General features: G+C 41.4%; 1 protein-coding gene across 5 annotated transcripts in view; it reads right to left on the bottom strand.

The window, feature by feature from the left end:
- Positions 1-14,282, bottom strand: part of LOC101859384 — a 31,738-nt gene that overhangs the window by 16,214 nt on the left and 1,242 nt on the right. For 3 of the 5 annotated variants that reach the window (XM_035973823.1, XM_035973824.1, XM_013091330.2), the window contains exons 2-6: positions 13,860-13,931; positions 10,224-10,541; positions 9,218-9,339; positions 2,504-2,702; positions 398-592 (exon numbers count right to left, since the gene is read on the bottom strand). In XM_035973823.1, coding sequence (XP_035829716.1) covers positions 398-592; positions 2,504-2,702; positions 9,218-9,339; positions 10,224-10,541; positions 13,860-13,931 — 906 coding nt within the window. The remainder of the gene's footprint in view (positions 1-397; positions 593-2,503; positions 2,703-9,217; positions 9,340-10,223; positions 10,542-13,859; positions 13,932-14,282) is intronic. The other 2 variants (XM_013091331.2, XM_013091332.2) reach the window with 2 other exon arrangements.

Here is a 14,282-nt window from a genome sequence, read left to right as displayed (position 1 = left end):
ACACACACACACACACACACACACCACGGCAGTGCTACTGACTGAAGTGTCTTTAGGCCATTCCCAAAGGGAGAATATTAACATGTTCTTATGCACAGTAGAATTGTAAATGGGCTGATTTATCAATGTTATGCTCATACTGTGCCGGAACAACACAGGGAGATCTGGTGATATTTCTTTCCTCATTCTTATTATTGTCATTTTTCTTCTGCTTATTGTGTATGTTTGTCACTCTCTTGTGAACTGCTATTTCCGGGGTGCCTTGGTAGTCGAAGCAGACTTTGTGCTGTTGAGGCTGGAGAGGTGAGCAGAGTAACCCTGATTGCCCGTTTGGACTTCTCTGTTGACATAAAACCTTACTATAAAAAACCCCAAAAAACTCCACTGTTTAACTCACCAGGGTTGACGACACTCCCTGAGGCGATAGTTCCTGAGCCCAGGGTAGACCCCCCTTGAGACAGAACAACCGTGCCTTGGGGAAAACCCGGAGTTTTCTGACGACATCCACAAGTGGCTGTTGATCCGGACATGATAAAATTGCGCTTGACCTGGGCTCCAGAAGGACAGTTGACGAATTCGGGTACTGGATAAGCTGATAAAACGACGAAATAAAAAAACAGACTTGTGATGACCCTCACCACAGTCTGGGTTATAAAACATAATCAAATTTCAAATGTATTTAAATCATAAGCAAATGCACCAGGACTCTTGAACCCTACACTTAAAGTTTTAACCAGAGCTTTTACTAGGAAGATAACAATCAGAATTTCATTTCGTCTATTTTTTAAAAAAATTATTGAGAGGAAAGAAGAATCTAATTCACAAAGTAAGATATTTTTCCAAATTTTCTTCATGTCAAAGGATATTGCATGTAGGCCTACAGACCAATGTATTTTTTAACCTAGCAACTTCCAATTCGGTTTATACTTTTATATGTGAGATGTGCTGACAAAATAAGTCAATTCACGAATTTTAGCCTTGCAGACATAGACTGATATTCAAAAAATGTATAGATCTGCTTCAGACAGTGTATTATAGTTTAAAATCTACAAAATTGATGTGTCCTTTTTTTGTGGACAACATCTCCTTTTGTGGACTGCGAGAAGTATCTCATTTTGTCAGCACACCTCACACATATTCTCATTGAGCTTTTAGCGACATTTTCTTGTTCCTTGAAGTACTAAAAATAAAATTCATTATTATTGAGGAAAATAAGAAAAACCTAGAGTACTATCCAATCTACTAATCTTATGTAGTAGGCCTAGTAATCTGTTGAACGAATTCCCCATCTCTACTGACCCATACCCTCTAATTCCAAACCATTTTCCGTTAGGCCAGTCAATCTATTTCATCTTCAGCCTATCAAAAATAAAGAAAATTTTTATAAAACCATAACCTGATCGGAACCTGTATAGTTTCAGGCTTCCATCATTGGACGAGAAAAACCTTATTTCCATTCCATTCCCATGATGGGAAATATCTCATTTGGCATCTCGTTCTTTCTTCTTGGATGAAGACTGCACAGATGGTAGTTTTTAACTCCCGCCACCACGGATATTGATGTACAGAAAAGTGTGAAAACATGTAATAACATCAAGAGGCTGGCCCAGGATAGGGATAGGTAGAAAACGTTTGTTCGTGGCTTATATCCTGATCCAGGGCGAGAAAGGCAATAATGATGACGAATAGTTTAAGTAACACCACAAACACATAGATCTACAAGTACATTGAGAAATCCACGGGGAAAATGAGCAGTCACAGAATGAAAATCGTGGGGACATCAGTTTCAAAATCTCACTGACTCAGTTCTTAAGTTCTGTTCGACTGTTGATTGCATTATTTTCTTTTGATTTCCCCCAATTGAACTGGCAATAATAATAAACCAACAGTCAAAGAGAAATAAGGTTATGACTCTTCTGGAATATAAAATTAATGTCCTCACAATTTTTTTGGACTAGATCTACACTATTTTACCTGTGGAATCCTTATACATGCAAAACACATACGCACATACACACACACACACACACACACACACACACACACACACACACACACACACACACATACACACACTCACACACACGCTCACATAGGTAACAGACACACGGTAATACACACACACACACACACACACACACACACACACACACACAGAGACACACACACATACACACACACACACACATGCACACACTCACACACACGCTCACATAGGTAACAGACATACGGTAATACACACACACACACACACACACACACACACACACACACACACACACACACACACACACACACACACACACACACAAAAGTACAGTCCGACACAGTGACACACACATAAACACACACATACAAACACACACATACAAACACACACTCACAAACACACACACACACGCACACACACATACCAACACACACATACAAAGACACACACTCAGAAACACACACACACGCGCACGCACACACACTCATAAACACAGGCCATGTTTTGACTCACAAAAAGTGACGTCAGGAGATATCGTTATAGTCACTCCGTAATTCTCTCCACTTCCATCAAACTGTGGATACATGTTGACTGACAGTCTGTGGGTTCCTGCCCCCAGCTCTGATGCCTGGATTGTGAACGTGCACGAAGGTCTAGCTGTGTCTCTGCCATAACTCGGGGGCAGGGACGTCTTGACAGGTGATCTCTGAAGCTGAAAAAAAAATTATAGTATGTGAGGCAACGTGGTGAAATCAGGTGCTCGTCAAAATAACAAAGAAACCGTCATTTTCCCGCCAGTTATTCAATTTTTATCGAATTTTTGTTGTTTGACTCCGCACATTTTTGTCCATTTATAAGCACATCTCAGTGAGGATTTTTACTGGAAAAACATTTGTTAAAAACACAAAAGTGTACATTTTCAGTTTCCAAGCACTTTCAAGCTATGAATATCACCAAACTTTGACAGCCATTTTTTCGCTAATATTTACCTTTTAAACAAGACGACCCCCATCCCCTTTAATTTCAAACATCTCGACTCCAATTCAAGATCGATGGATATTCATTTCACCAACAGCAAAACAAATGAACAAGCTGTAAGAGAATACCAATAACTCCTTACGCCCCAAATTTGACGAGCGCCTGATTCCACCGTGTCCAGACACATATTGTAAATCTCCAACAAGAGAACAAGACTATTGTATACTGATAACAAAAACCCAAATTCCGGTGTGTCTCTTAAGTGATCTATCTCTGAAACAGACGAGAGAAAGCAATATTTGAAACTTTGTCGAGAGTAAATAAGTAACAAGTTGTTTATCAAGTTTGTTCCTGTTTTCTTGTCAGTTCAATGGTTGCGTTGGTTTGTCATGTATTTTTCTTTCACTCTGTTTGTGTACTGTATAATATATAGACTCATTATGTATTAATATATATATATATATATATATATATATATATATATATATATATATATATATATATATATTATAAGAGTAGGCTTCGGCCGCCACCATGGCAAAATTCAAAAGTTCCCAACAAACTAGAAATGTACTGTGTGTCCCGCGCGCTCGTATGATATTATGCAGTTGCAATTAAGCGCCGTAAAACACTCCCCCTCCCCCCCCCCCCAAAAAAAACAACAACAACAAAACAAAAAAACCCTGAAAAAATGGAGACAGTACCTTGTCGGCAGCTGCTCCCTCAGTGTGAAGTTAGCCCCCCCCCTCCCCACGTCCCATGCATTTTGATTCTCAGATTACTAATTTTCTTCTTCTTCCAACCACAAGTGGGATCAGTAACCACGGTTATTGTCTGTTTGTGCATGTGTTCTTTGTCATATTATGAGTGTAGTAATATGTATTTGAAAGAATTCTTGTATGTTGCACAAGCCAGTGTGCATGATTCTAATAATTCAGATCTTATTTTATTGAGAAATGTCTCGGACCACTAGGGAGTAGGCTCTATAGAGGTGATCTTTATTATTATCTTTATTGATATTGATTACAACAAACTCAATCTCAACAGTGTAGAAGCCTTACCTCTAAAGGACAGAGCTGACACATATTTGGCCTTAACTCTAAAGGACAGAGCTGACACATATTTGGCCTTAACTCTAAAGGACAGAGCTGACTCGTATATGGCCGACCGGCAACAGACCATGGGTAATATGCCGCACATTTCAAACCATCATACACTCACCTGAAACACAAATGTGTGTTTTTCACTTAGTAGGATCCTCCCAAAGCCCAACCCCAGCTCCACGTCCCGGGAGGTGGAAACTGGACAAAGTATGGGATTGCTGGGTTCAAGTACGGTGTGGCTTAATGCCACTGAAGCGTCACGCTAGCCGTGAAGGAGAACCCGGGTCACCCCGAATAGTTGCAGGCTAACGGGGCTTTGGTGAAACTGTGACAGGCCTTGCAAGTCGGCAGAGGATTATTTATTGCTAAAATCACAAATAGAAGCAAGAAACGGACTGATATAGACGGAAAACGACCCGGAAACGTTAAAGGATTACGAGAAAAGATTTGTACTCTTAACATCTGTGGCCTCAAAGACAAGGAACCAGAACTCATTACTTTCATGAAAAAGTGGAGAGTACCAATACTTGGACTCCTATTGTCGTTTAAAAGGAAGTGGGACCAAGAAAATACATGAAAATTACGTACTAATATGGAGTGGAGTAGATATGAGAGAGAGCTATTCATGATGTGGGTTTCATAATACAACCTGACACGGCAGAAAGAGTTATAGAGAAAGAATTAATATCAGAAAGGATCTTGAAAATCATAATACAGAAAGCGCAAAAAAGCGAATCTATCATCCAAGTTTACGCCTCTTGTAACGACACATACTCAAGGGAAGATAAAGAATATTTTTTCCTGAAGTTGGCGGACACCATAGACAGTATACCCGAAGAGGAGGAACTAATCATAATGGGAGACTTCAATGCACGCGTAGGCCCAAGAAGAACACCATGGGAAAACTATCTTGGACCACACAGTGACACAAGTTCACATTGTAACTATAATTGGGAACAACTATTAGCTCTCTGTGCAGAGTATGAATTATACATCACAAATACTTTTTACCAGCACAGGCCAAATCAAACTCAGTCATGGTACAAATGGAACAACCTAGAATTTTCCTTACAGATCGACTCCATACTGATTCGCCTATAGAACAAAAACAATTGACGCAAGATCAATCCCAAACATCACCTTTGATACGGATCACCGACCAGAGATGATGACGACTAAGGAGAAAAAAAGACCCATGCGAAAACAGAAGAAAAAAAATTCAGAGAAAATTAATTTACGAAAAATGAATGAAGAGGGCAATGTGCAGAAAGTTGAGGACGAGATCACAAAGAGACTAGAAAAACCAAGAAACCAGTTTGATGAACGTTGAAGAAACATGGACTCTCTTTAAAAACTTGCTAACAGAAGCACTGATTAAAGTATGTGGAATTAAGAGAATTGGGAGAGGATACGTTAAAGGAACACCATGATGGAATGACAACGTTAAAGAGGCCATCAAAGAAAAGAAGAAACCTTTTCAGAAATGGATAATATCCAAGGACGAAAAGACTACACTCAATACACACTAGCAAGAAGGAACTTTTACAGGACCCAGACAAAGCATGAGCACTGTGGTGTACACTGAATAACCATGCAGTGCACGATGACATGCCAAGTATATCGATTGGAGGCAAAGTGCTGAAGAGGGAACCCACTCTGCAGTACTTGGGCATCACGTTTGATCGCACACTCTCTGACAAAGATCACATCACGAGAACAATCTCCAGGGCGAGAAAAGGCCTAACAGCCCTTAAGATGATGGCCAGAGCTAAGATGAGCCAGAAAATCCTTGTCATCCTCTACCAGACACTGGTACTCTTTGTCGTAGAATACGGGCTCGGACTCTTGACCCTATCAAAGGCGCAACTGCAACGACTCGGGGTGTTACAAAATGAAGGAATGAGGGCAATCCTGGGGTGCACACGTGACACCTCAGCTGAAGCAATGAGATACTTCCTAGACGTCCCATGTGCAGACGAGATGCACAAACTGGCCCAAGTCCAAGCCTTTCTGCGAGTCAGCGTAGACGGGACGAACCCTTTACATAAGAAAGTGGGACGGCAGATGACATCAAGGATAAAGAGGGGCACAGAATGGATGACTCAAGCCACGAACACCATCAACGATTGTTGCCAGATACAACACATCAGGAGAGGCAGGGATTGGGTCGTGGTCGAAGATGTGCTAGAAGAGTTCACAACAGTGAAGGCAACATTGGGTAGAGAATGTCGCAACTGGCCACTTGGAGCTACAAACGCTGAAATTGAAACCCTGATCGAAGAGCATAGCGAACATGGAGATGCTATGATCTTCACGGATGGATCAGTCAACAGAAGAAACAAATCTGGCTGGGCCTTCAATGTCAGAGTTGATGGGGTAGTAGTGATGGAGAAAAGTGGAGCAACTGCACTGACAACATCAAGTATGTGTTTGGAGTTAAAAGCCATAAGTGAGGCTCCATCAGAACACAAGCCATCAGCGAGCAGTAATCATTACTGACTCAGTGAGCACACTACAGAAGGTACAGAAACGGATGCTGTATGCGGACTGGAAGGCTACGATCAGGGAGAGCAGCCTGGAAAGAGTGGCCTGGATCTTCTGCCCGGGCCATGCGGGGGTGACCGGCAACGAGAGAGCAGACAAGCTGGCCGGAGAAGCAAAAGTGGGAGGGAATTTGACTCTGGACCCACCAACCGTCCTAACCGCTGTAAGGGAAAATTTGAGGACGAATAGGGCGGATAGTGGTTCCCACACTCTAGGTAGATTGAAGGAGAAGGGGATCCAAAGACCAGTCCGACGGATCTCCAACCAGATTATGACTGGGACTATAAGCAGCCAGACTTTGGGTTGGATCCTGAAGAGGGGGGGGGGGGGCAGAGATGAACATGTTCCGGCTGCAGTGATCCCAACACAGTGGACAAGTAAGACAAATAAGTAAGGAACTGCAAAAGAGTTGTTAGAGCATCAAAAAAAGAATCTTGGACAAAATATGGATAACACCTAAGAGAACTGTGCCATAAATCACCAGGTGACTTCTACAAAAGTGTAAAATCAATGAGGCTCAGAGAAGAACCGTACAACCCAACAGCTATAATTAATGACAAAACAGGAAACCTCATTATAGACAGCTCCAAAATTAAATCTAGATAGAGGGAATATTTCTCAAAACTCTTGAACACCACTCAAAAGCAAACAAAGAATCCCGACCAAGTCACTGAGAGGAAGGAGAACCAACCATCCTACCATCAGAAGTCAGACAAGCAGTTAAAACCAGCCCAACAAACAGAAGCACAGGAATAGATGAGCTCACCACGGAGACCATCCTAGCATGTGGTGAAACTGGAATAACTTGGCTCACAAAAATCTTCCAGAAAGCATGGACAGAAAGGAAAGTTCACGGCGGCTTGCAAAAAGCGCTCATAGTACCAGCCTGGAAGGAAAAAGGCAGTAAGAGAGACTGTGGAATGTATAGAGGCATTTCACTGCTAAGCCATGTGGGCAAGATGTTGGCCAAGATATTGGAATGGCGAACAAGACACAGAGTTGAACCATTTCTGACTGAGGCCCAAATGGGATTTAGAAAGGGAAGAGGATGCACCGACGCAATATTTGCCCTACGACAGATGTGCGAAAAAGGTAATAGAACACAACAGGGAACTGAATATAATATTTATCGACCAGGAGAAAGCATTCGACAGAGTGAACAGAAACAAGGTGTGGAAAGAACTCGGAAACTACACTGTAAGAGGCCAACTTCTAGATAACATCCGTGCCATTTACGAGAACATTAAGAACGTCAGAGGGACTCACAGAATGGTTCGAAATAACATCCGGAGTAAGACACGGTTCTGTCCTGTCACTACTACTATTTATCATATAAATGGATAGAATTACAAAAGAGGCCAACACAGAACCAGACGCCCTGAATGAAATACTCTTCGCTGATGACCAAAGCCTGGCACACAAAGATGTACGAAGTCTCCAACACCACACCACCAGATTAAACGAAGAATGTAACAACTATGACATGAAGATCAAGATCAACAAAACAGAGACAATGAAAGTAAGCAGAAAGCCAGAACCACTCAGGATACACATCAACAACAACAGTCTCAGAAAGGTCCAAGAATTTAAGTTCCTCGGAAGTATATTCATAGAGGATGGGCGACTGAACAGAGAAATTGAAACTCGAGTACAAAAGGCCAATGATGTTAGTTACCAGCTTACTCCACGACTGAAACATCCTAACATCCCCAAGACAACGAAACTCAAAATTATCAACACCATATTCATCCCAGTCCTCACCTATCAATGCCAAACAAGGACCACGAACAAGACATTAGAGCAAGGAATTACAACATGTGAAATGCGATACCTTAGAAAAGCAGTGAACAAGACCAGGCGAGACAAAATTAGAAACTCAGTAATCAGAGAAATGGTGAGCACAAATGATGTCATGCATCACATCCAACACCAAAGAATCAAATGGTTCGGACATCCCCTACGATTACCAATACACCATCAAGCACAACGTGCCTACATCAAAATATTCGATGGCAACAAGGCTAGAGGAAGACCGAGAAAAACCTGGATAGATGGAGTCAGGGAAACATTAACCACCCACAGCATCTCCCTGACCCAAGCTCTCTGGCTAGCGAAAGAGAGACGTCTCTTTCTTCCAGCGACACCCAAAAGGGTATAAGCGGCGGATAAAAGTAAAAGTAAAATTAAGTAATTCGCACGCATGTTGTAGCTTGCTTTAAGTTTCTGGAGAAAGCCGAATTGAAAAATCTTTATGAAAAAGGGAGTTGTACCTCTTTCGTTAAGTGCTCTAAAACATCACGTCCTCAACAAAGCCAACTCATTTTGATCACCTTTGCATCCAGAGACTCGCGATTTTTTTGTTTTTGTTGCTGTTGTCATCTTTGAAAGTCTGCCATTTTTTCCCCTTTTGATATTTTAAAATTCCATTTTCACTATTTACACATTCAACATTAAAATTTGGACTTTGCCTTAGATCTAATCCTATTTGCCTGGATACATTCCTAAACTTACCAGTACCCCTACAAAAATGGTATATTAACCCATCCCCCCACCCCCACCCCACCCCACCCCCCCCCCCCAAAAAAAACCCCCAAACACTTACATGATTGTACAGCACACATCGGGGGTGTTCAGGAAAGATGTCACTGGTCACACACGTCACAGACACTGTATTGTTTTTGTTTGTAAATTCTGGACCGCTGCACGTGAGGTCTTTCGGTTTTGCTGATGGACAAAAGAAAAACAAGTTCTGTTGTTTGTTTGTTTTTCAAAATGGCCTTTTAAGTAGAAGGAAAAGAAGACATAATGCGAGTCCAGTGAAAAATTTGTGTTACTCTCCCGTGTTGACAAGGGCTCACGCTGACTATTTTCCCAGACACGACGTAGACACAGCGCTACCTTAGAATTACAAAGTTCTATCTGACCTGATGTGCCGTTTTGAGTTATTAAGACTATGGGGTCAGAAACGAAATGTTTTATCTGCTCTATCAAAATCGTATGACTACTCGGAGTCGTTATCATGATATTCAAAGAATTGCATTCGGAAAATTTGAATATGCTGGAGCTCAAAACATTTTAAAGTCAAATTTCTCAAAACTGGGTATTGAGCAGATAGATCTTTGTAATTCTAAGGTAGCGACAGTTAGATGTTCATATATATTCTTCAGCTAAATAATTTGTATTGGAGAAGTAAATGTCTATACAGGAACCCAGTGGACCCAACTGGGATTCTTGGACTTTGCACAGTCACCAACAGAGGAAAGGGAAAACGAAAGGTCTTGTAAATATCTCACAGAAGACAGGCCCTAAAGGTTTAGTTCAGATCTCCCTTCTCAAAAGGAATTGAAATCGTATTTCGCACATGCCGTCACAGCTACCGCCATGATGGCCCCACAGAGAGTGGAGTTCCCGGATGTGCGTGATTGGTCAATTAAGTTCCCGAGGGATAACTAGGTTTTTATTTATGTATTCGAACGCTTCATTACGCACACGTACATCTACACACCACACACACGCACGCACGCGCACACATACACACACACACACACACACACACACACACACACACACACACACACACACACATACACACATCACGCAATACTCACAATACGTAACAAGGGTCCAGTTGCCTATAATTATCTCTGACTGTGAGCATGCCACAGACAAAAACCTTCTATCAGCGTTCCATGTGAGTGTAATCTGTGTCTGGTCTTCCATTATATTGAAGTCGCGGGAAAACACCGGGCTGGACAAAGTGCATCTGTAAGGTAGGCCTACTTGACTTGTCTCACATTTTGCGACTGTTTTGTTTGTTCCCGCCGCTAACTGCATTTGCCACACCATACCAGCGGTATGTGCATCAGTTCTTGTGGCACATGTTCGAAAAATGCGTGTCCCCTCCTCTGTCGGGCCGAAATCCTGACCTGATTATGTAAATTAACATCATACACAGTGGTCAAATGTGAGGCGTGCTGACAAAATGAGGTACTTCTCGTCATCCACGAATGGAGTTGTTTTCCAGAAATGGAAACATCAAATTTGTACACTTAAAACAGATGTCATTTTCCTCACGTAAATAAACCTTTTCTTTTATCATTTCACTGTCTAAACTGAACCTACACATTTCTTGCACTTGTCCACAGGGTTAAAATACGTGAATTGACTCATTTTGTCTGCACACATCGCAAATAATATAATAAGAAACACTCTATTCATCGACATATAATATTGTTGTAGTTTCACCATTTCAAACATATTCAAGGACTAATTCGCTACCTCAAAATTACAAAGTTCTGTCTGCTCAGTGCCTAGTTTTGAGAAATTTAACAATAAAAATTTTTGAGTTTCACAACATGTCAAGCTTTTTCGAATGCAATTCTTTGAATGTCTTGATAATGTCTCCGAATAATCTTACGATGTTGATGGAGCAAAATAGAGCATTTTATTTCTGACCTAATGTTCTTAGAAACTCAAAATGGCGAAAAATGTCAGATAGAACTTTGTAATTCTGAGATAGCGTAATATGTTCATATCAAGGACTTGTCAGAAGCAAAAAAGAAAAAGAAAAGAAAAAGAAAAGAAAATCACTTGTGCAAAGGCTAAGGGGCAGAAGCGGTTCGTCCATAGAGCACAGTCGTGCATTGCCGCCCAAATTTTTTAAAAGTTCTATTACGTAAACCACCCACAATAACAAAATAAAAGAATGCAGAAACAAACACCCGCCAAATATTATATCAAAACAATGGCCCTAACTGGCGCCATAACTGTCATTTCTGTGTCTATAGCGCCGTAAAACATCTACTATGCTATGCCAAAGTCCACGCGCTTTAGTTAAACATAAAAGGATATTCAACAGTGTGATCTGACCTATAAATCGCTCTTGTGGATAACCCAAGCGATGACGATACTCGTAGCGAGTTTGGCGGAACCTTAATATTAATAAGAAGGCACATCTCAAATGTGCTCCTGCCGAAGAGTGCCGAAACATAGCCCACAATAGGCAGTCTAAAAATAAACGCGACAGACCGTACGCTATTCTTTGCCAATATTATGTGAGCACCGGAGCAATCCAGCTGAGTGCTCAAGTGAATTGTGATTAGTTCATTAGCTGTCTTGCCACTAGCCTATTTGAAGTGACTCTGTGAACGTGAACCTGAGGGAGGTTAACGTGACCGACCGTTGTATGAGTTGTGCCTTGGAATGGTTTTGTAGTGGAGTGGTGAAAGTTATTACTTGAGTGTTCAGTTCCAATACAGGACGAACGAAATTGATGTTTAGCTAACAGACAGATTTAGTACTAGAAATCAAAGCGACAAGTAAAAAAGAATAAAAATAAAAGCACGAGGTCCTCCCTCACCAACCTAAAGAACGTAAAATTATACATCGTCTCATTTACCATTATTATTTCCTTGACTATCTTCAACATGAGATAGCTTAATTGTGCACGTCCACATTTAGCCCCTCGAGCCGCCCCTGCTAAGGGGCTATAATATGGAATAAAATGATGTGTAAAATAATATCTGTTCAATACTGCTGGGATTACAGGAAAGCCGGGTCTTCCCTTTTCATGTCCATGTCCTATAGGATTCACATTAAAGTTGCGCATTCCTCTAAATGTTGAAGTTTTTACTAGTGCTTTTTCTTTCTGCTCTCACGCACCTCAGAAAGGACAAATTTCCGGTTTGTTTTGTTTTATTCGGATTTGATGGATTTTTGGTAATAAAGTAATATTCGACCCTTACGTCGAGCCTCAAACTTCTGAGGTTCGAATCTTACTTTATTACCCGAATCCACCAAATATGAATAAACCGCGGAAAACAGGATTTGCTCCGAAACCTTGTGCTGTTTTATTTCAATGTTATCATTAACTTGAATATAAACCAAATGACAATGCACAAGTCAAAATTGACTGTATCCGTAACAAATGAATCATCCAGTAAATGTTTCTGTTTTTCTAAACCAGGAAGTAAATGTTTCTGTTTTTCTAAACCAGGAAGTAAATGTTTCTGTTTTTCTAAACCAGGAAGTAAATGTTCCTATATTTGTAAACCAGGAGGTTTTTTAATGTGTCAAAACGTGGTGGAATCAGGTGCTTGTCAATTTTGGGGCAGAAGATATTCGGAGACGTCTCCGGCGAGCACCCAGGAACTATTCGGAGGCGTATCCCAGCACACAGATGCATGTACTGCTTTTTTTTTTTTTGGGGGGGGGGGAGGGTGTCAAACTGCGTATTGCTTGCTGCAGATCACATATAGCCACTAATGCTGTCGCAAATCAGTTATTTTCAAGAACATTTCAAACCAAACTGCAAAATATCAAATTATGAGTTGAAACGGGGGGGGGGGGGGGGGGGGGGGGGGGATGCCACCCTGTAAACCCCCAGATTTTTTTTCACTTGGTCCAGAAGTGCAAAGCATTTTGATTGGTCTATCTCCGTTGGAGACGTCTCCGGATAGGTACCGTGGTTCTAAAAAGGAGCTGTTGTGTCGGTTGTCTCTTGTTCTTTGTCCATGCTCTGGGCTTCCGGGTACCGCTCCCTCAGGTAATAATAAATAGCATTTGTATATCGCTAATCCCCGCTCAACTGCAAGCTCTATGAGCTTCACAATCTATACCATTACCCCAGCAGATCTGAGAGCACACTGAAACAACATCAGCTTCCTGGGTAGCCTGCAGTGCAAGCAGCCGTTTATAGGCGCTGAAACACTAACATACAGACAAGATCTTTCGCTACCTAAGGCCTAGTGCCCATTCCCACCTGGCGTGAACTCTGTTTGTTTCAGTTTAATAAGCATACCATAATGAACCCACATAAGGACACCACAGGGGCATATGGGGTTATTGGTATCATCTTAAAGCTTGTTCATTTTGTATCTTGTTTTAATAAAAATCCCCGTCCATCGTCGAGATATTTCTATTAAAGAAGGTGGGGGTCAACTGGGGTCAGAGGTAATTTCAACAAGAAAATGGCCACCAAACTTCTGTGACTTCTAAAGCTTGAGTATCCTTGAAAACTGCAAAATTTACAATTCAAGTGCCTTTCGTCAACATTTTCCCAGTAAAATCCATACATAAATATATAATACATTATGATAAACAAAAAAGGTTTTGACCCCCCAAAAAAAGAAGAAAATTCGAAAAAAAAAAAAGCCTCAAAGGTCCGAAAAGGCCGGTTTCTATGATTACATTACTTTGACGAGCGCCTGATTTCACCGCGATGCCCCACAATTGCCTGTACTCACCAGATATCCGTCTCCGATACCTGTTGACGGGTCTCCAAGTTTGCTCTTCACCGCGCGACTCTGTGGCCAGACCTGGTTGGACAGAGGGTTCTGATCATTGTATAGTATTGTCAGCTACACCCCTGATCTTAGGATAGATAAGATCTAACACTTTGCCTTCTCGGATAAGGGCAACAAATCTAGGCAGTCCCGACTGCATGTTGTGCATGTTAAAGATCCCTGGTGGTCCAAAAGCGGTAAGAATAGGCTTCAGCGACCACCCGGGCAAAATTCAAAATTAATTCCTACCAAACTGAAACTGTTTAAATTAATGTGTCCCTTCCGCTCATATGACCTCGTTCAGTTTGTTCCACCACTTTTATTAAATATTTTAACAGCAGTTTTGTTATTTCAGGAAAAGAGGGGGAGGGGGTGGAAAAGGGG

The sequence above is a fragment of the Aplysia californica genome, unplaced genomic scaffold, assembly GCF_000002075.1.
Source record: "Aplysia californica isolate F4 #8 unplaced genomic scaffold, AplCal3.0 scaffold00033, whole genome shotgun sequence".
NCBI classification, from domain to species: domain Eukaryota; kingdom Metazoa; phylum Mollusca; class Gastropoda; order Aplysiida; family Aplysiidae; genus Aplysia; species Aplysia californica.
The sequence above is the reverse complement of the archived record's forward strand: the minus strand, read 5'-3'. Positions and strand labels throughout refer to the sequence as shown.